This window comes from Geotrypetes seraphini, chromosome 18 (assembly GCF_902459505.1).
Source record: "Geotrypetes seraphini chromosome 18, aGeoSer1.1, whole genome shotgun sequence".
Classification (NCBI taxonomy): Eukaryota; Metazoa; Chordata; class Amphibia; order Gymnophiona; family Dermophiidae; genus Geotrypetes; species Geotrypetes seraphini.
This window is the reverse complement of record NC_047101.1, coordinates 24370157-24389526: the sequence shown is the minus strand read 5'-3', so window position 1 is coordinate 24389526 and position 19370 is coordinate 24370157. Positions and strand designations below refer to the sequence as shown.

The 19370-nt window shown below is 46.6% G+C and overlaps 1 protein-coding gene across 4 annotated transcripts in view; it reads left to right on the top strand.

The window, feature by feature from the left end:
* The first annotated feature begins 2357 nt into the window (after positions 1 to 2357).
* Positions 2358 to 19370, top strand: part of HMGXB3 (HMG-box containing 3) — a 100622-nt gene continuing 83609 nt past the window's right edge. The window contains exons 1-3 of one of the 4 annotated variants that reach the window (XM_033927343.1): positions 2358 to 2444; positions 8861 to 9060; positions 19004 to 19151. In XM_033927343.1, coding sequence (XP_033783234.1) covers positions 19006 to 19151 — 146 coding nt within the window. In that variant the 5' untranslated portion in view covers positions 2358 to 2444; positions 8861 to 9060; positions 19004 to 19005. Of the gene's footprint in view, positions 2445 to 8860; positions 9061 to 18998; positions 19152 to 19370 lie in introns of all 4 variants that reach the window. The other 3 variants (XM_033927339.1, XM_033927344.1, XM_033927340.1) reach the window with 3 other exon arrangements.

Genomic DNA, 19370 nt, shown 5'->3' with positions numbered 1-19370 from the left:
TAGTCCAGCAGCACACAAATACTCTCATACTGAGAGGCTGATGCCCAAAGGTTCACAGTAGTCCTCAGTCTATTGCAAATTAAAAACACAAAAAATAGCTACAGTATGCTCAAATTAATAAGCATGCAAATTATTACCATGTTAAAAATCATACCAGTAATCTGCACCTTAGCACTAAATGTTCACTTTTCTGTCAGTGCCAGAGCAGTGATTGGCCCAGCTGCCTCCTTCTTATCCCTATGATACACTTACCTTGCTCTGCCCCTGCTCCTCTCCTTCTTCTCATCCCCGATATACTTACCATGCTCTGCCCCCTCCTCCTTCTTATCCCTGATACATTTACCTTGCTCTGCCCCCTTCTCATCTCTAATACATTTACCTTGCTCTGCCCCTGCCCCCTCCTCCTTCTTATCCCTATGATACACTTACCCTGCTCTGCCCCCTCATCTCTATGATACACTTACCTTGCTCTGCCCCTGCTCCTCTCCTCCTTCTTATCCCTATGATACACTTACCTTGCTCTGCCCCTGCCCCCCTCCTCCTTAGGCCTATGATACACTTACCTTGCTCTGCCCCCTCCTCATCTCTATGATACACTTACCTTGCTCTGCCCCTGCTCCTCTCCTCCTTCTTATCCCTGATATACCTACCTTGCTCTGCCCCTCTCCTCATCCCTATGATACACTTACCTTGCTCTGCCCCCCTCCTCCTTATCCCTATGATACACTTACCTTGCTCTGCCCCTTCCTCCTTCTTATCCCTATGATACCTTGCTCTGCCCCCCCTCCTTATCCCTATGATACACTTACCTTGCTCTGCCCCTGCCCCCTCCTCCTTATCCTTATGATACACTTACCTTGCTCTGCCCCTGCTCCTCTCCTCCTTCTTATCCCTATGATACACTTACCTTGCTCTGCCCCTCTCCTCCTTATCCCTATGATACACTTACCTTGCTCTGCCCCCCTCCTCCTTATCCCTATGATACACTTACCTTGCTCTGCCCCTTCCTCCTTCTTATCCCTATGATACACTTACCTTGCTCTGCTCCTGCCCCCTCCTCCTTCTTCTTATCCCTATGATACACTTACCTTACTCTGCCCCCTCCTCATCTCTATTATACACTTACCTTGCTCTGCCCCTGCCCCCTCCTCCTTCTTATCCCTACGATACACTTACATTGCTCTGCCCCTGCCCCCTCCTCCTTCTTATTCCTACAATACACTTACCTTGCTCTGCCCCCTCCTCATCTCTATGATACACTTACCTTGCTCTGCCCCTGGCCCCTCCTCCTTCTTATCCCTATGATACACTTACATTGCTCTGCCCCTCCCCCTTCTTACTCTATGATACACTTACCTTGCTCTGCCCCCTCCTCCTTCTTATCCCTATGATACACTTACCTTGCTCGGCCCCCTCCTCATCTCTATGATACACTTACCTTGCTCTGCCCCTGCCCCTCCTCCTTCTTATCCCTATGATACACTTACATTATTCTGCCCCTCCCCCTTCTTACTCTATGATACACTTACCTTGCTCTGCCCCCTCCTCCTTCTTAACCCTATGATACACTTACCTTGCTCGGCCCCCTCCTCATCTCTATGATACACTTACCTTGCTCTGCCCCTCCTCCTTCTTATCCCTATGATACACTTACATTATTCTGCCCCTCCCCCTTCTTACTCTATGATACACTTACCTTGCTCTGCCCCCTCCTCCTTCTTAACCCTATGATACACTTACCTTGCTCGGCCCCCTCCTCATCTCTATGATACACTTACCTTGCTCTGCCCCTGCCCCTCCTCCTTCTTATCCCTATGATACACTTACCTTGCTCTGCCCCCCTTTTGCTCTGACCCTTTTCATCCTCAGTCAAGGTAGCAACAACTGTTCTGCTCACTCCCTGAACTCGCCGGAGGAAGTGAGCCACTGGCCTCGGGCCCCGCAGTCTGAGGTGCAGTGGTTTCACCTTCTGCTCTTCTCGCCGCGAGAGCGCTAGATAGAGGACGGGCAGAGCCGCCCCGGCACCCCCCGCCCCCCTCCTTTGCGATTTCCCGCGCCCTTTCTCTAGGCCCTTCGGGCACAGCCCTAACACAGGGCCGTCAACGAGGTCGCAGGCGATCCCGATAGATCAACACGTCCAACTGCTGCAAGAGGAGAACCGACGGCGCACTCCCTCTGTCTTAAACCCAGCCTCCCCCCATCTCCGCTCTCTTCTTTGTCCACGCCCGCCTACTTCTAAACCCACCAACAGCCACAGCTGCTACCGTACCTCTTCCGCCTTCCTCTGACGCCACTTCCTTCTTCCAGCCCTGCCGGAAGTAGGAAGTCGCACGAGAGGGGGGCGGAACGCGGCGAAGGAAAGAAGTGACGTCAGAGGGGGGCGGGACGTCGGAAACAGGAAGCGTCGGGGCTGGTCGCAGGCGACCTCGAAGACGAGTTCGAGGGTAGGAAGCGGGGAGCGGGGGAACGAGGAAGGGATGCTGGACTGCGGGTGGGGGAGACGTGCTGAACCGGGGGGGGGGCGGGGGAGGGGGTTCCTGGGCGCATGTGAAGAGGGATGCTGGGCGCGTGAGAGCAGTGAAATGCTTGGCACTTGCTCTTTCTGGATGGGGTAACACGCAGGGCAGGTGTAAGAAGGCTTGGCAGCGTCTGTTTAGATAGGGGGAGGGGCATGGTTTCTGGGAGGAAGTAAGATACATGTTGTGTGTGTGCAGATAGGAGGAGTGTGTGGTGCAGTGGTTGGATCTACAGCCTCAGCCCCCTGGGGTTGTGGGTTCAAACCCCGCGCTGCTCCTTGTGACCCTGGGCAAGTCACTTAATCCTCCAGAGCCCCAGGTACGTTAGATAGATTGTGAGCCCACCGGGACAGAGAGGGAAGAATGCTTGAGTACCTGATTGTAAAAACCGCTTAGATAACCTTGATAGGCGGTATATAAAATTCTAATAAACTTGAAACTTGTCTGCATTAAAGGATGCTAGATTTGGGCTGTGGGAGGAGGGGAACAGTGGGGAGGTAAGTCTGTGTTGGTATAATCTGTGAGTGTAAGGCGAGGGTGCTGGGATCAAAAATAGAGAAAATGTTAGCTTAGGCCTCTGTGTGCCTTTGCTGTATCTTCCTTTGACCCCTGCACGCTCGCCAAGGCTTGATTGGGGGTGGGGGGGGGGGGTCAAGAGTGTTGAAGTCTGGAACAGTGATATGACTTGTGTGCTGAAGACAAACTTTGGGATGAGATAGAAATGTGTGAACAGGAAGTGTTATGGAATTTACAAAATAGTGCCCCTGTGTTATACCTGTTCAGTATATGGAGTCATTTACTGCCTTTTTGAAGCAATTCAGCCAAGGTAGTGGACAGCAAGAATATGTCAAACTTAGGCAATATACAATTACAGCAGTAAAAATATTCAAATACAGTACATATTAAGACATAATATGCTGCATTACAATATAAACACAGACTAGTGTTTAAGAAGGGATTAGACAATTTTCTAAAGGAAAAGGGGATAGAAGGGTATAGATCAGGGGTATCCAACTTTTTGGCTTCCCTGGGCTGCATTGGCCGAAAAAAATGTGCAAACGCTGTAGCAAGATAGAGGAGGGAGCTGGCAAGACGGTAAACACCTGGGGGCAGCAGAGGCAAACACTGCATCGCCCTCAACCGGGGCTGTAGGTTGGACGCCCCTGGTATAGATAGAGGATTACTATACAGGTCCTGGACTGCCGCGTGAGCGGACTGCTGGGCATGATGGACCTCTGGTCTGACCCAGGCACTGCTTATGTTCTTATGTATATGTGGGGGTGGAACCTATAGACCCCTTTTCTAGAATATATGAATGTAACATATGTGCATACATACTGTATAAACAAATGAGCTGTGTAGAAAAACATCATGGCATTCGAGCTATGGAAAATTGCATAAGAAGGATAACTACATCTCACTGTAGTTATTTTTTCATGAAATTTCTTGTGCAAAGGTTATGCTTTACATACCCCCTCTTTTACTAACGCATAGTGTGGGTTTTAGTTCCGGCAGCAGCGGTAACTTCTCTGATACTCATAGAATTCCTAAATTGCTAAAACCCTTGCTATGAATTAGTAAAGAGGGGGATCGTGTGCTGTATTGCAAGATTTTGCATCGTAGCAGCACATCAATTTTAGATACATTTTGCATGCACAATTTGTGAAGAAGCTACATTTTGTAACTATGGATTTAAAAAACCCCACTACCTGGAAATAGTGTATAAATAATGTACACTTTTTCAGTAAATCTTATAACCCCATCCTATATTGACCTTAGAATAAATATAAACACCTTGCAGGCAACTGGACAATTTTCAAATGGAATTTTTGCAGGAAAAAGCACTTTTGCTATTTCCTCAGAAAAAGAGACCATTCCTAAAAAAGACCTAATTCCTCAACTAGGAGATTGCACTTGCAAACTGAGTCAGTAGTACTTTTGTGCAGGGCTCTGGAGTCGGTAGATAAATGTTCCAACTCCTCAGTTTTTTGTACTTCAGACTCCGACTCCAGGTACCTGAAATTTCCTGTGACTCCGATTCCGACTCCACAGCACTGGTTAATTTTCAGATCGTTAAAATGGAATGTCAAGTTGAGAGAAATGAGCATTTTCGACACCACCTTCTTTTTGCTTTTAATCAAGGTTCTAAGGCCGCAGAAGCTGCGCTCAACATTTGTGCTGTGTATTTAGTGGGTGCTATAGCTGAAAGAATCGCTTGTGATTGGTATGCCAAGTTCAAAAATGGAGTCGGTAGATAAATGTTCCAACTCCAACTCCTCAGTTTTTTGTACTTCTGACTCCGACTCCAGGTACCCAAAATTTCCTCCGACTCCGACTCTACAGCCCTGCTTTTGTGCCCATGCTCCCCTCTGAGAAATTGATTTTTAAAGAAAAACTCTCCAGAGGTTTCCCTTTGAAAATTGGCATGTAGGCCCATTGGAAATCTGAAATTTGGCCTTTGTATTTAATGATGCTGATATTGTGTTTTTGCTAATTTGAACTCCTGTCATTTAAATAAGAACTATATCTGTATTGTACAAAGAATCTAACAGAGTGTAAACATATTTTGAAAACTTGGATGTTAGACAAGAATTTTCAGAAGGGCAACATATTTTCCTTGTACCTTGCTTTTTGGGTGTATTTTGGCGTCTCGCTCTTGGTTTTGCTCCTTTTCTTATTTAGTATATATTTGAGATTTCGTATGCACCACTTGTGTGCCTTCTTGTCACCAATGAGGCATGTACGTGCACTAGGCACTATTCTGTAAGGTAGTGCTATAGTGCATACACTCCCCCTTTATATTCGCGGGTTTGGTATGTGAGACTTTGATTATTTGTGTTTTTATTCCCCTCATGATCTCACCACAACTTTTTAAAGCCTTCACAACTTACTTAGGGCAGACTGTGACTCACCCTGCCTCCCTCCCGCCTCCTGGACCTCTCTACAACTTACTTTTTAAAGCCTTGTGGTCTAGTTGTGAAGTGGGGCAGGAGTGATCTTCCTACGCTCCTGCCTCGTGCAAGACCACATACAAAAATGGCTGTCGTGAGTTCCCGCTGTAGTCTCATGAGAACTCAGGTTCTCATGGCAGCCATTTTTAATCGTTGCTCTTCATGGGGCAGGAGCGTAGGAAGATCACTCCTGCCCCACTTCAACACTAGACCACAAGGCTTTGAAAAATAAGTTGTGGAGAGGTCCGGGAGGCGGGAGGGAGCCAGGGTGGGTCAGAGTAGGCTCTAAGTAAGTTGTGGAGAGAGGCGGGGTTGGGTTGAATTCGGCTCTAAAGTTATTTGTGAATTTTTCTTATTCGCGGGCCGGCTTTGCTCCTAACTCCTGTGAATATGGAGAAGGGAGTGTAATTACAAGAGGTGTACACATGAGTGGAGTATATGGGAAGGCCAAGGGTGTGTTGCCAAATTAATATGCACAACTTACAGAATGCTATCCATTGTGCACATTGATGCATCTAGGCATTCCCATTTAGCCATTGATCCAGGGTAAGTGGTCACACCTAACTAACTTCTAGTATGTCAAAGTGAGTTTGTGATAATATTCTTTAATGACTTTGGTATGCTTAAGTGCTGATATAGTATTGCCACTGTACTCCCCATTATGATACCAAATTCTAGAGTTGCCTCTGTTTTGTTCAAGAGAGAGTACTTTTTGAGAAGGGTCCATTTGGTAGTCCACTCATCCATAAGCATGCAGAGGAGTTGGGAGGTGGTATTACTTTAGAAGCGGGGGAGGGTCAACCATAGTCTAACGGTGGCAAATAGATCTCATGCATATCCATTGGAGAAATCCTGAAAACTCTTGAGTTGTGGCCTTCAAGGGCCAAGGTTGCCCACCCCTGCTTTAGAAGGTAGTTAGCAGATGCCAAGACCAGAGAGGTGGATGCAGCAAAGAAAGCAGGTGGGATTCTTTATCCCTGCCTTCAAAAGTGAGGGCAGAGTGAAAAATAATGGTATGAAAAATCTGAGGAGCTAGTGAGGGTCCCATCACTCTCTAGCTGGAGATATCTCCTTATTTTGGAGGTGCAGTGAGCTCAAGATTCTCAGACAGGATGGGTTGAGTAGGAGTTAGTGATACAATTTTTGAGCTACTGGTACGTTCAAAAATATCAGTTCTTCCTTTATTGGCCAAAGCAATAACTTGCACTTGATTTTAAGTTCAGACTCCAAATCTATTTATTATCAAGTTCTTGGGCTTAGTACTTTTAAAAGAGCATCAAATGTGACTTTAAAAAAATAACTGTTCCTAGCTACAGACAACCACTGAAGCACCCACTAGGCTATACATTGAAAATACTGTTAATGAAAAATGCTCACAATTCTAGAAACATGCAAGTTTTGAACACTAGACTTGGATAACTCCAGTGTTTTATCTTTTACAACCTCTTAAGCTATCTTGTATACACTGAAGATATTTTATAGATAAACAAAAGGGAGCAAATAGTTTTTATTTGAAAATTAACAAGCACTGAAATCAAGTGTGTGCTCTGCCTTGGCATTATATGACATGGTGGCACTTGGGGGCAGTGTCTCCAAATGAGTTAATTTTGTATATACAGTGACAGTAATGAACCTTACCCCTAAGCAAGGGTATTTAAAGTATGGGAATACAATCCTGTTATTTTCCACATACATACAATAATGGGCAAAAAAGAAGAAGAAAACCAATGTCCATCACACATGCAATAAAATTCAGTGGGGAGGAAAAGCCTCAGAGTAAAGTCCAGAACCACTGTTCTCATAGACTTGAAATGTGCCACCTCATAGGCAGAAAATCTTCCTTTCCTCCAAATTCTAACTCGCTATTGACACAGGGCCAAATTTTTCCCCATCCATGCGGGAACTCATTTTTTCGTTCCCACAGATTCTTTTTCTGTCTCTGCCCAATTCCTGCAAGCTCCATCCTCATTTTCACAAGCCTCAACCACTTTAAAATCATAAGTAGCAACATTCTAGACCTCAGATTGTGATGTCATAGTGCCTCATTTCACCAATGCCTAAGCTCCGGCCTCATCTGCACAAGCCTCGAACACTTTAAAATCATAAGTAGCAACATTCTAGAGCTCAGATTGTGATGTCATAATGCCTCATTTCACCAATGCCTAAGCTCCATCCTCATCTGCACAAGCCTCGAACACTTTAAAATCATAAGTAGCAACATTCTAGAGCTCAGATTGTGATGTCATAATGCCTCATTCCACCAATGCCTAAGCTCCGTCCTCATCTGCACAAGCCTCAAACGCTTTAAAATCCTAAGTAGCAACATTCTAGAGCTCCGATTGTGATGTCACAATGCCTCATTCCACCAATGCCTAAGCTCCGTCCTCATCTGCACAAGCCTCAAATCCTTTAAAATCATAAGTAGCAACATTCTAGAGCTCAGATTGTGATGTCATAATGCCTCATTCCACCAATGCCTAAGCTCCATCCTCATCTGCACCAGCCTCAAACACTTTAAAATCATAAGTGTCTGAGGCTTGTGCGGTTAAGTCGGAGCTTACAAGAATGGGGCAGGGACAGCAAAAAAACTCGCGGGCACTGGATGGGAAAATAGAGTTCCCACAGGGATGGGGAAAAATTTGTCCCGGTGTCATTCTCTAGTTGTATTATTCAAAATTCTGAACTTTGTATAATTCACAACTTATCTATTGTCTTCTAAGACAATACTGGTATTTTATTTTTGGTCCCCCTCCCGATGACTGCCAGTGTTTTGTTAATTAAAGCTGCTTCAGGGCAATTGGGACTAGTATGTGGAGTATGGTTTCAGTTTCAAGATTGCTGCTAAGGCTCACCATGCTTTCTTCTTGAGTTTATAAGATGTTGCCTATATAGGGTGTGTTTGAAAATTCTTTTTACTCACCTCTACAACTCTTAATACAATGGGAAAAATTTCTGTATCTTTCTGCCCTGTGTTCTTGGTTTTTGATTGTGTTTCTTGATATCAAGGATATTCTCCCCCCTCCACTTGATCCACAGAGTAATTGCATGGAATGAATGCCTCCTATCATCAGATCAATACTGTATTTTGTTTTGCTTTTTCTCTTTTACCACTGTATCTGGCTGTCTTGCATCAAGCTTTATATTTGTCAAAATGGTGGCTATGTGGAGGTTTAGGTGACCTGTTTAAGAACAATGACTGCTGCAGCCAAGGGCCTGGCCTAAGGCTGTTAGTGTATTTTATGTTTAAACCTTTCTCCCAGACCACTTTGTTCCCTGGGTTTTCTTTCAGGTTAAATCCCTTACGCATTCCTAGAGACCAGTGTGGCTAAAACACTGTCATTGATTGGCTTTAAGGCATTCATTTTGGTTTCCTATTAATTTTTTTTGCTCTAGGAAGGACGCCATCATCATGGAAGAAGGTGTGGAGAAACCTGGGATGTTCTAGAATCTCAGCTAGGCCCTTGCTTTAGGTAAGGGGCTGAGTGGCGGGTAACCATCTGTCTTGAATCAGAAAAAAAAAGACTGATGATTTCTGGTGTGGGATTCGAGGGTTATGAACTGAGGAAGGGCCGAACTGAAGCAACTGTGAAAAGGTGAGTGCAAACTGGATGGCTGGGAGAGCTTGAGTCATTTTGAATCTACAAGAACAAACTCTGGAGTTGATCAGTGTGGTACTGGCAACTAATATGCAGATAGCCCAAATCTGCCCTTATTCATCCTACAGAGAATCCATCAGGACAGATAGAGAAAAATGCTTGAGTACCGGAATGTAAACCACTTGAGCTATAAGTGGTGTATACATATTAATAAATAAATGAATCTGATTAATTTCTTTGAGTGGGTGACCAGAGAACTGGATCGAGGACTTGAGCTACATGTAATCTACTTGGATTTTAGCAAAGCCTTTAATATTGGTTCCTCATAGGTGACTCACGAATAAACCGAGCGGGCTAAAGTTAGGACTCAAATTGGTGAACTGGATTATGAATGGATGGGGATGGGATTTGATATATTGCCTTTCTGTGGTTAATCAAAGTGGTTTACTTATTTTGTATGTGGAATAACGGAGGGTTAAGTGACTTGCCCAGAGTCACAAAGAGTTGTAGTAGGAATTGGAACCTGTCTGTTTTCCTTTTGAGCTTTGCATGAAAAGTGTGTTTTTTTCTGCAGAATCCCATGGGGTTTTTTGTATGTTAGGGGAGATTAAAAGAACAGCGGCTTTTGGTTCGTCTGGCGTAGCTGGTGAGCTGTGGGGACGTTTCTGAAGGTTCTTATCCTATTCAGTTTCCAACAGTATTTCTCTATGTTAGTTGTTATTCCTGTGGGGAGTGTTGTTGCTGTTATAATTCATAATTATTAGTTTATTAGTTCTGCTTGGCTATTTGGCAGACTGGTTGTACTTGGGACTGCACATCCCACTTGTACTACAGCCAAAAGTTTGTATCTCACTCTCCACCTGCTGGTTGTGGTGAGCTATTACCCATCAGTGAGCTGTGCTGGTCTGGAGAGACTAAGGGGTCCTTTTAAAGTACATAAGTACATAAGTAGTCGCCTCCGCCGGGGCAGACCAGAGGTCCATCCAGCCCAGCGGTCCGCTCACGCGGCGGCCCATCAGGCATATTGCCTGGTCAGCGGTCCCTGACTAATTTTATTGCCTACCTCTACAGTTATCTCTAAACCTTCCACTGGTCTTATCTGTACCCCTCAATCCCTTTGTCTTCCAGGAACCTATCCAGGTCTTCCTTGAAACCCTGTACTGTGCTATTTCCTATCACGGCCTCCGGAAGGGTGTTCCATGTGTCCACCACCCTCTGTGTGAAAAAGTACTTCCTTGCGTTTGTTTTAAACCTGTCCCCCTTCAATTTCATCGAGTGACCCCTTGTTCTTGTGGTTTCTTTCAAATTGAAAAATCTGTCTTTGTCAACCTTTTCGATGCCCCTCAGGATCTTGAAGGTCTCTATCATATCTCCTCTGAGTCTCCGCTTTTCCAGGGAGAACAACCCCAGCTTCTTCAGTCTGTCAGTGTATGTAAGGTTTTCCATACCCTTAATCAGTTTAGTTGCTCTTCTCTGGACTCCCTCAAGCATCGCCATGTCCTTTTTGAGGTACGGTGACCAGTACTGTACACAGTATTCCAGATGCGGGCGCACCATAGCCCGGTACAGTGGCAGGATGACTTCCTTCGTTCTGGTCGAGATACCCTTCTTAATGATACCTAACATTTGGTTTGCTTTCCTCGAGGCTGTGGCGCATTGTGCCGACGCCTTCAATGTCGTGTCTACCATCACTCCCAAGTCTCTTTCCAGATTACTGACCCCTAGCATTGATCCCCCCATTTTGTAAGTGAACATCGGGTTCCTTCTCCCTATATGCATGACCTTGCATTTCCCTACATTGAAGCTCATTTGCCACTTTTTCGCCCATTCTTCCAATGTCGTAAGATCCCTTTGGAGATTCTCGCAGTCAACCGTGGTTTCAACCTTGCTGAATAGTTTGGTGTCATCTGCAAATTTGATGACTTCGCATTTTGTTCCCTCCTCCAGGTCGTCAATGAATATGTTAAACAGGAGCGGTCCCAGCACCGATCCTTGAGGAACCCCGCTCGTGACCCCTTGCCAGTCCGAGTAATGGCCCTTTACACCAACCCTCTGCTTCCTGTCTGCCAGCCAGTTTTTGATCCATCGGTGGACCTCCCCGTGCACCCCATGGTTCCATAGCTTCCTGAGCAACCGCTCATGTGGTACCTTATCGAAGGCTTTCTGGAAGTCTAGGTAAATTATGTCTATGGGTTCTCCTTTGTCCACCTGGTTGTTTACCCCCTCAAAGAAGTACAACAAGTTTGTGAGGCACGACCTACCCTTGCAGAACCCATGCTGGCTCGACCTTAGCTGTCCATTTTTTTCGATATGGTCACAGATGCTGTCCTTAATCAGTGCCTCCATCATCTTTCCCGGGACCGATGTGAGGCTTACCGGCCTATAGTTTCCCGGGTCGCCCCTCGAACCCTTCTTGAAGATGGGCGTGACATTAGCTATTTTCCAGTCCTCCGGGATCTCTCCAGTTTTTAGGGATAGGTTGCATATTTGCTGAAGTGTCTCTGCTATTTCATTTCTTAATTCCTTGAGCACCCTTGGGTGAATGCTATCCGGACCTGGCGACTTGTCGCTCTTTAGCTTGTCTATCTGCCTGAGGACATCCTCCTGGCTCACCTCTAATTTGACCAGCTTGTTATCTTGATCTCCATTTTCTATTTCCTCTGGTTCCGGAATGTTGGATGTGTCCTCCCTCGTGAAGACCGACGTAAAGAAGTCATTTAACTTGTCAGCTATTTCTTTTTCCTCCCTCACTACTCCCTTTCTATCCCCATCATCCAAGGGCCCCACTTCCTCCCTCGCTGGTTGCTTCCCCTTTACGTACCTGAAGAATGATTTGAAATTTTTTGCCTCTCCCGCTAGTCTCTCTTCATATTCCCTCTTTGCTCTCCTAACCACTCGGTGGCACTCCTTCTGGCTTTCCTTGTGTTCCTTTTGGTTGGCCTGCGTTTGATCCTGTTTCCATTTTTTGAACGATGCTTTCTTGTTACTGATCGCCTTTTTTACAGCTGCCGTTATCCATGCTGGGTTCTTTATTCGATTTTTCTTGCACTCTTTTCTGAACCTGGGGACGTACAGGTTCTGTGCTTCGTGCACCGTACGCTTGAGCAGGGTCCAGGCGCTTTCTACGGACTCTACCTTCCTTGTGCTGCCGTTGAGTTTCTTCCCCACCATTTTCCTCATTGCATCATAATTCCCTTTTCTGAAGTTGAGCGCTGTTGTTGTGGTTCTTTTCACCCTGGATGATCCCAGTTCTAGTCTGCACTGGATCATGTTGTGATCGCTGTTTCCCAGTGGGTCTAATACCGCTACTTCCTTTGCAGGTCCCCCCAGTCCACTGAAGATTAGATCAAGAGTAGCTTCTCCTCGTGTAGGTTCCATGACCAGCTGTTCCAGGAAGCAGTCCCTCGTGGCTTCCAGGAATTTGGTCTCTCTCTCGCAACTTGAGTGCCCGATACTCCAGTCTATCCCAGGGTAGTTGAAGTCTCCCATCACCACCACACTTCCATTTTTGCATACCTGCCGCAGTTCCGTCTCCAGGTCCCGGTCGATTTCTTCCGATTGGCCAGGCGGACGATAGTATAGACCCAATTTGATGTCTGCTCCAGATCCTCCTGGTAGCTTAACCCATATTGATTCCAAGCCTTCTGACCTTACTGCTGTTTCCATTTTGGTTGAGGGTATGGAGTCTTTTATGTATAGCGCTATTCCTCCACCCTTCTTGTGTGTCCTGTCTCTCCTGTAAAGTTTGTACCCTGGTATGACCACATCCCATTTATTATCCTCAGCCCACCACGTTTCTGTGATTCCAATTATGTCCAGGGCTTTTTGACTGGCTATAATTTCCAGCTCTCCCATTTTGGCCCTGAGGCTCCTCGCATTTGTGTAGAGGCAATATAGGTCCTGATTTGTCGCCCGCCCTGCTGTTTTCTTTCCATGGCTCGGCGCTCCCACCTGGCTTGCCTTTACTCGGTCATCCACCTCCCGTGGCGTGTCCGTTTTGCCCCCATCCAGTATCTCCTTTTTTGGATGGTCCTCTTGCTCCCATTGTTCTCTTTCAACCATGCCTGTTAGGCTCGTTTGTGCACTGGGCCCCTGCATTGCATCTGTGGGCCTTTTTTCTGAAGATTTCCACTCAGCCCTTTTGTTTAAAAGTTCCCTCCCAGTCCCTTTGTCCAAAAAGTCCCTCTCAGCCCCTTTGTCCAAGAGTTCCCACTCGGTCCCTTTGTCCAAAAGTGTCTCCTCAGTCCCTTTGTACAAAAAGTCCCTCTCAGCCCCTTTGTCCAAGAGTTCCCACTCGGTCCCTTTGCCCAAAAGTGTCCCCTCAGTCCCTTTATCCAAGAAGCCTCTCATAGTCCCTTTGCCCAAGAATTTTCTCTCAGTCCCTTTGTCCAAATGATCCCACTCGGTCCCAAGCTCTCTTTTGCAATGTCCTTGTTCGGTATCATTTTTTGATACCAATGTCCGGTGTGTCGAGGCCAGATCGACTTCCGGCTTTCCCCTTCTCTTCAGTTTAAAGCTAGGTCTATGGCGTTTTGGATGTTTCTTGCCAGCTGCCTCGTCCCAGCTGTGCTCAGGTGCAGTCCATCTCTCCTGTAGAGCTTGTTCTTCCCCAAGAAGGTCGTCCAGTTTCGAACAAAGTGGAATCCCTCCTCCTCGCACCATCTCCTCAGCCATCCGTTCATTTCTTGTAGTTCGCTCTGTCTTCTTGCGTCTGCTCTCGGTACTGGTAGGATCTCCGAGAAGGCTATCCTATTTGATCTCAGCTTCAGTTTCCGCCCCAGGATCCTGAACTGCTCAGTCAGTGTAGTCCGGTTGAAATTTTTCCTGCTGACGTCGTTGGTTCCAATGTGGATTACAACTGCCGTCTCCTCTGTCTCGGCTCCCTCCAGGATTCTATCAATTCTGCTGATGACGTCCGTTGTTCTTGCCCCCGGGAGACATGTCACTAGTCGGTCCTCCCTTCCTCCGGCAATGTGACTGTCCACTTCTCGCAGGATTGAGTCTCCTACTACAACAGCAGATTTCCCCTTCCTCAGATGTCTCTCTGGTCTCAGGTCCGTGTCCTCCGGGCTCTGCTGGATCTCCGCTGGTCCTTCCGCCAGGTCCTGTTGGGTACCATCATCTGCATTTTCAGACCCTACGCTAGGTCCCACTCCCATGGTGTTTGTTGGTTCCTGACCTCCAGCTGCCGGTTCCCGTCTGATACGCTGGTGGTCCTGTGCCTCTGCCATCTGCCAGGCCTCCTCTATGTACTTCTCGAGCTCTCTGACTTGTTCTGAGATGTGGCTCTCTCTGGTAGTCTCCTCCGTTTCCCCACACTGTTCCTCTATTGAGCAGAGTCCCTCCAGCTCCTGGACTCTAACCTGCAGCCTTCCGACCTCCCTCTTCAGGCTATCCAGTTCCTGGCATCGATTGCATATGTATGCCCGCCTCCCAAAGGGGAGGTAGTCATACATATGACATGCGATGCAGTATACTGGGTAGCCCTGCTGGATTCCTGCAGCCTCCATTTCTCTGTTTTCTTTCCTGTGTTCTGTAAGAGAAGAGAGAGAAAGAGAATGAGAATGAGTCGTGAGTAAATTAGAGAAAATGTACCTCAGGAATTTCTCTACTGGGCTGCCTGTGCTCCTGGCTCCTTTTTAAGGCTCCTCCGCAAAGGCGCTCCCGCTAAGGCGAGCGCCTTTGCCGCTCGCCTTCGCCGCGCGCCGAACGGCTGCACGCCGTTGGCTCCCCGCCTTTTAAGGGGGAGCCCGCTGACTGAAGCCGCTGACGCGATGCGGGTGGGCGGAGCTAACTCTCGCCCGCCCCTGGCTCACCGCGTCCCCCTCGCCTCTCTGCCTGCCCGCTCGCTGCCGCTGGAATCGGCAACGAGCCCTGAAGCCTCTGCTTCGCCTGCCTGCTCTCCTGTCCCGGCCCCCCGCCTTTTAAGGGGGAGCCCGCTGACTGAAGCCGCTGACGCGATGCGGGTGGGCGGAGCTAACTCTCGCCCGCCCCTGGCTCACCGCGTCCCCCTCGCCTCTCTGCCTGCCCGCTCGCTGCCGCTGGAATCGGCAACGAGCCCTGAAGCCTCTGCTTCGCCTGCCTGCTCTCCTGTCCCGGCCCCCCGCCTTTTAAGGGGGAGCCCGCTGACTGAAGCCGCTGACGCGATGCGGGTGGGCGGAGCTAACTCTCGCCCGCCCCTGGCTCACCGCGTCCCCCTCGCCTCTCTGCCTGCCCGCTCGCTGCCGCTGGAATCGGCAAATTAGCACGTGCTAACGCATCCATTATATCCTATGGACGCGTTAGCATTTAGCGCACACTAAGTCGCACTAGCGCGCCTTAGTAAAAGGACTCCCTAAAAGAAATAAAATTAGCAGGTAAGAACCTAATTTCTCCTTATTTTACTGTTACCCTTGGTTATTAAATGCATAAAATGGGACCTGTGCTGGAATAGCACAAATTATAGTAAAATAATGCGCCTTAATAGGAACCATGTTTATAAGTTCTGCCAGAGATGTAAGATCTGCATGACTAGTGAACCTTGCCAATTCTGTTTTTAAGGCAATGCACAGAAGTCATAAGCCAGAATTTCATTTTGCATTTAACTGGGATTGCTTGTTTTAGCTTAAATTTTTGATTTATAGCCTATCTCTTATTCTGCTCACAGAGGAAAACAGGGATTCAGATTGGTATTGGTGTTGGCTTTTGAAGCACATTAGCACAAGCCTATGTATGCTTTACAGCAGGTCAGTCAAAAGTTTGGCTTAAGGTCAACACCAATCTATAATCTGTTTGTAGTCTACAGTTGAAAAGTCTCCCGGCTTTACAAGGGAGTGCTTAAAAGTTCTCAGCCCAACCAACCAACCAACTTCTTAAATCCTGAGCGTTATTTTGCCACTGTAGCTGAAAAGAATGTTATCTCATTTTGTTAAGTGTCAATTTGCAGAAATGAAATTCTATGTTTTGACATTGTCTCATGTCATTGATTGAATCATATCCACGTCATTGTCTTGGTTGAGCACCCTCTCGTAGTGTGAAGACTTTCAGTCTCTGGTAAATAAAGCTGAGATGGTGATGTCATAATGCCTCATTCCACCAATAAAAGCCAACCTCATCAGTGATGTCACAATGGCTTGATTGTCCTATACTTGGCTCACTTTTATTACATACAAGGAGGTGCTGAAAAGTTCTCAGCCCAACCAATCAACTTCCTAAGTTCTGAGCATTATTTTGCCACTGTAGCTGAAAAAAGTGTTATCTTATTTTGTTAAGTGCCAGTTTGCAGAAACAAAATTCTATGTTTTGACATTGTTTCATATCATTGATTGAACCATAGCCATGTCATTCTCTTCTTGGTTGAGCTGAGAACTTTACAGTCATTTGGGTGCATAAAATTTTGCACCTGTTTCTGGCCTGGAAATAGCTTGCCTCTGTTGCAGTGGGTTTGGGGGCCAAAGAGAACAGCAGCCATCGTCACTAGAGGAGTTGCTTGTTTTCTGTGGTCCTAGGCCTCAGAAGAGTTGCTGCCATTGGAGGAGCCTGGAAGGTATAGGGTGAAAAGTTAAAAACAGAAGAAAAATAAAGCAAAAAACAAAACCACAACTAGGCTAAGCTCAACACCAAGGAATGTGCGGGAATATCGAACTACAAGAAAACAAGAACAATGAAAAACAAAGCTTACCAAAGAAAAAACAAAAAAGCACAAAAAGTCCAAAAATGATACAAAACAAAAAAAATAGTGAAAACAGCAACAACAAAAATGTTCAAAATGTGGCCTAAATCGGTACTTGAATGATCAAAAAGACAGATCGTCCAAGTACCTATAATCAAAGCTGGTTTTAGACGTATCTAAAACCAGCTTAGGCCTTTACCCTGCCTCTGAATGCCTAGAGCAAAAAAAGGCGTTTTTGAGGAGAAAGGGCGGGAGGTGGGCCAACCTAGACTTAGTTGTACTGCAAGTATAACCAAAAGGCAATGGCACCCCCTACCCCCAGAACCTCAAACCGTCAGGAGGGATCCCAAGCCCTCCTGCTGAAGATGCACCCCCGACCCCTCCACACCCCGCAAAGACTGGCAGGAGGGATCCCAAGCCCTCCTGCCAAAAACACCCCCCCCCCTCCCGAATGTGCCCCCTGGACCACTAACCTTAAAGATGTCCGGCCGGCCATGCTCCGAATGGCTGGCCTGCCCCTTCCTGTTGCATTGTGGGATGCACCGGGGAGGGAACTAGGGCCTGATTGGCCCAGGCACCTAAGGCCCGCTCATAGGAGGGGCCTAAGGCACCTGGGCCAATTCCAGTTGGGGGGTGAGGGGGTGCGTTTCTGGGGTGGGAGGAGAGCTTGGGATCCCTCCTGCTGGCGATCGTGAGTTTGGGGGGGGGGGGATTGAGACAGGAGAGATTAGGCATCTCTCCTGCCACGATCGTTGCAGTGGTGGTGGTGGTGGGGGTACAGTTACAGGATTCTGTAACCGGCGTAGTTTTTTGACAGACGCCAGTTAGAGAATCCTCCTTCGTCTAAAAGGTCTGGGTTTGGGCGTTTGGGCCTTGGGCGATTTTTTGGTCGGGAATGTATTGTAGGAATAGATGTTGTGGCAGTCTGGGTGAATAATTACTGAATGTGGAGGTAGGCTATTCTCAAAAAAAACCTCATTTTGGACGATTTTTTTGAGAATCGACATTTCCCTGCTGCCAACTTCAGCGTCTAGTGACTTAGGCCAAAAGGGGACTATGTTTTTTTGGATTATGCCTTTCCACATGTAAACTTGTGTGCACAAGATTTTTGAATGAGGGGAACAATGGGAAAAAAAGCTTGAGAGAGTCATGTCCTTGGTAATTTTATTTTTATATGTTGAATCTTTGTAGTAGTGGCATATGGGACTTGGTTCTGTAAAGGATGCCCAAAAAATGCACGCTAAGCACTATTCTATAAACCATATTCAAATTGGGGGTGGATGGGTGTTTATCCCTTAGTCCAGTGGTTCTTAAACCCCCAGCCAGTTGGGTTTTCATAGCCCTAATGAATATGCATGAGGCAGATTTGCATGCCTGTCACCTCAATTATATGTAGATCGCCTCATGCATATTCATGACTGCTTTCAGATCAGTTTGAGGTTGGGAGATGTGAAGTGTGGAGGAGAATGGTATGTTCCCTTGAGCTGCTTCAAGGAGATAACAAATGACACTGGGAGTCCTTACAGACACAGCTCCTGAAGATGCATAACAGCGAAACACAGCTTGGTGTTGGGCTACGTTGCATATTATGTGTAGAGGAACCTTTATGAGATTGTGGAACATTCAATGATCATTTAAGGATCAATGTGGGATCTGTAATTAATGAACACATCGCTATATCTAGCAGTTTTGGAAAAAGGAACTAATGATATATGATAAATAAGGACAACTGCAGGTTTGAGGATGCAATGAATGGTGTTTAATGTGTGAACGGTTGGTCTTTTTTTGTATAATTTTGTGTATATGGTTATATTAGTAATTTAAAATGATTGTGAAAGTATTTTCTGTAATAAGGTGGTATACCAATAGTTTAAAAAATATTTGAATGTTAAACTGTTAGGCCCTCTTCTATCAAACTGCGATAGCAGTTTTTAGCACGGGGTGTCACGCTGAGCGGCTCGTGCTGCTCCTGACGCTCATTGAGTTCCTATGAGCGTCGGGAGCAGTGCGGGCCATTCAGCACGTCTCCCCACGCTAAAAACTAGTCTTGAGTATAATAGCTTCCCTGTGGCGTTAGATGTATATTCATTAGGGATATCTTGAAAAACCCGACTGGCTGTGGGTCCCCTAGGACAGGTTTAAGAACTACTACCTTAGTCAAAGGAAGTATCCATCAGTTTTATTAGTGTTTCCTTGCCCTAAGCTGTGGAAACAAGCTTTTTTTCTTGCTGGAAGTGACATAATGGAGGGCTTCAGGTTTTCTGTCTCTGTCGATCCTTGTCAGATTAGGAATGGATGCGCCTTATGATGGCACAGAAGTAACCATTGTCTCGGAGGAAGTAGAGGCTGGCTACACCTATGTATCTCCAAGCCCCCCCAAAAAGAAAAAAAAATACAGAGGAACTGGGGATCAAGGAGAAAAAGCCAAGAAACCCAGGTGAGTCTCCTTCCTCCAAACTACTAGGACAGAGGTAGGCAATTCCAGTCCTTGAGAGTCACAGGCAGGTCAGGTTTTCAGGATATCCATAATAAATATGCATGAGATAGATTTGCATCTCAAGAATGCAGTGCATGCAGATCCATCTCATACATATTCATTGTGGATATCCTGAAAACCTGACCTGCCTGTAGCTCTCAAGGACTGGAATTGCCACCC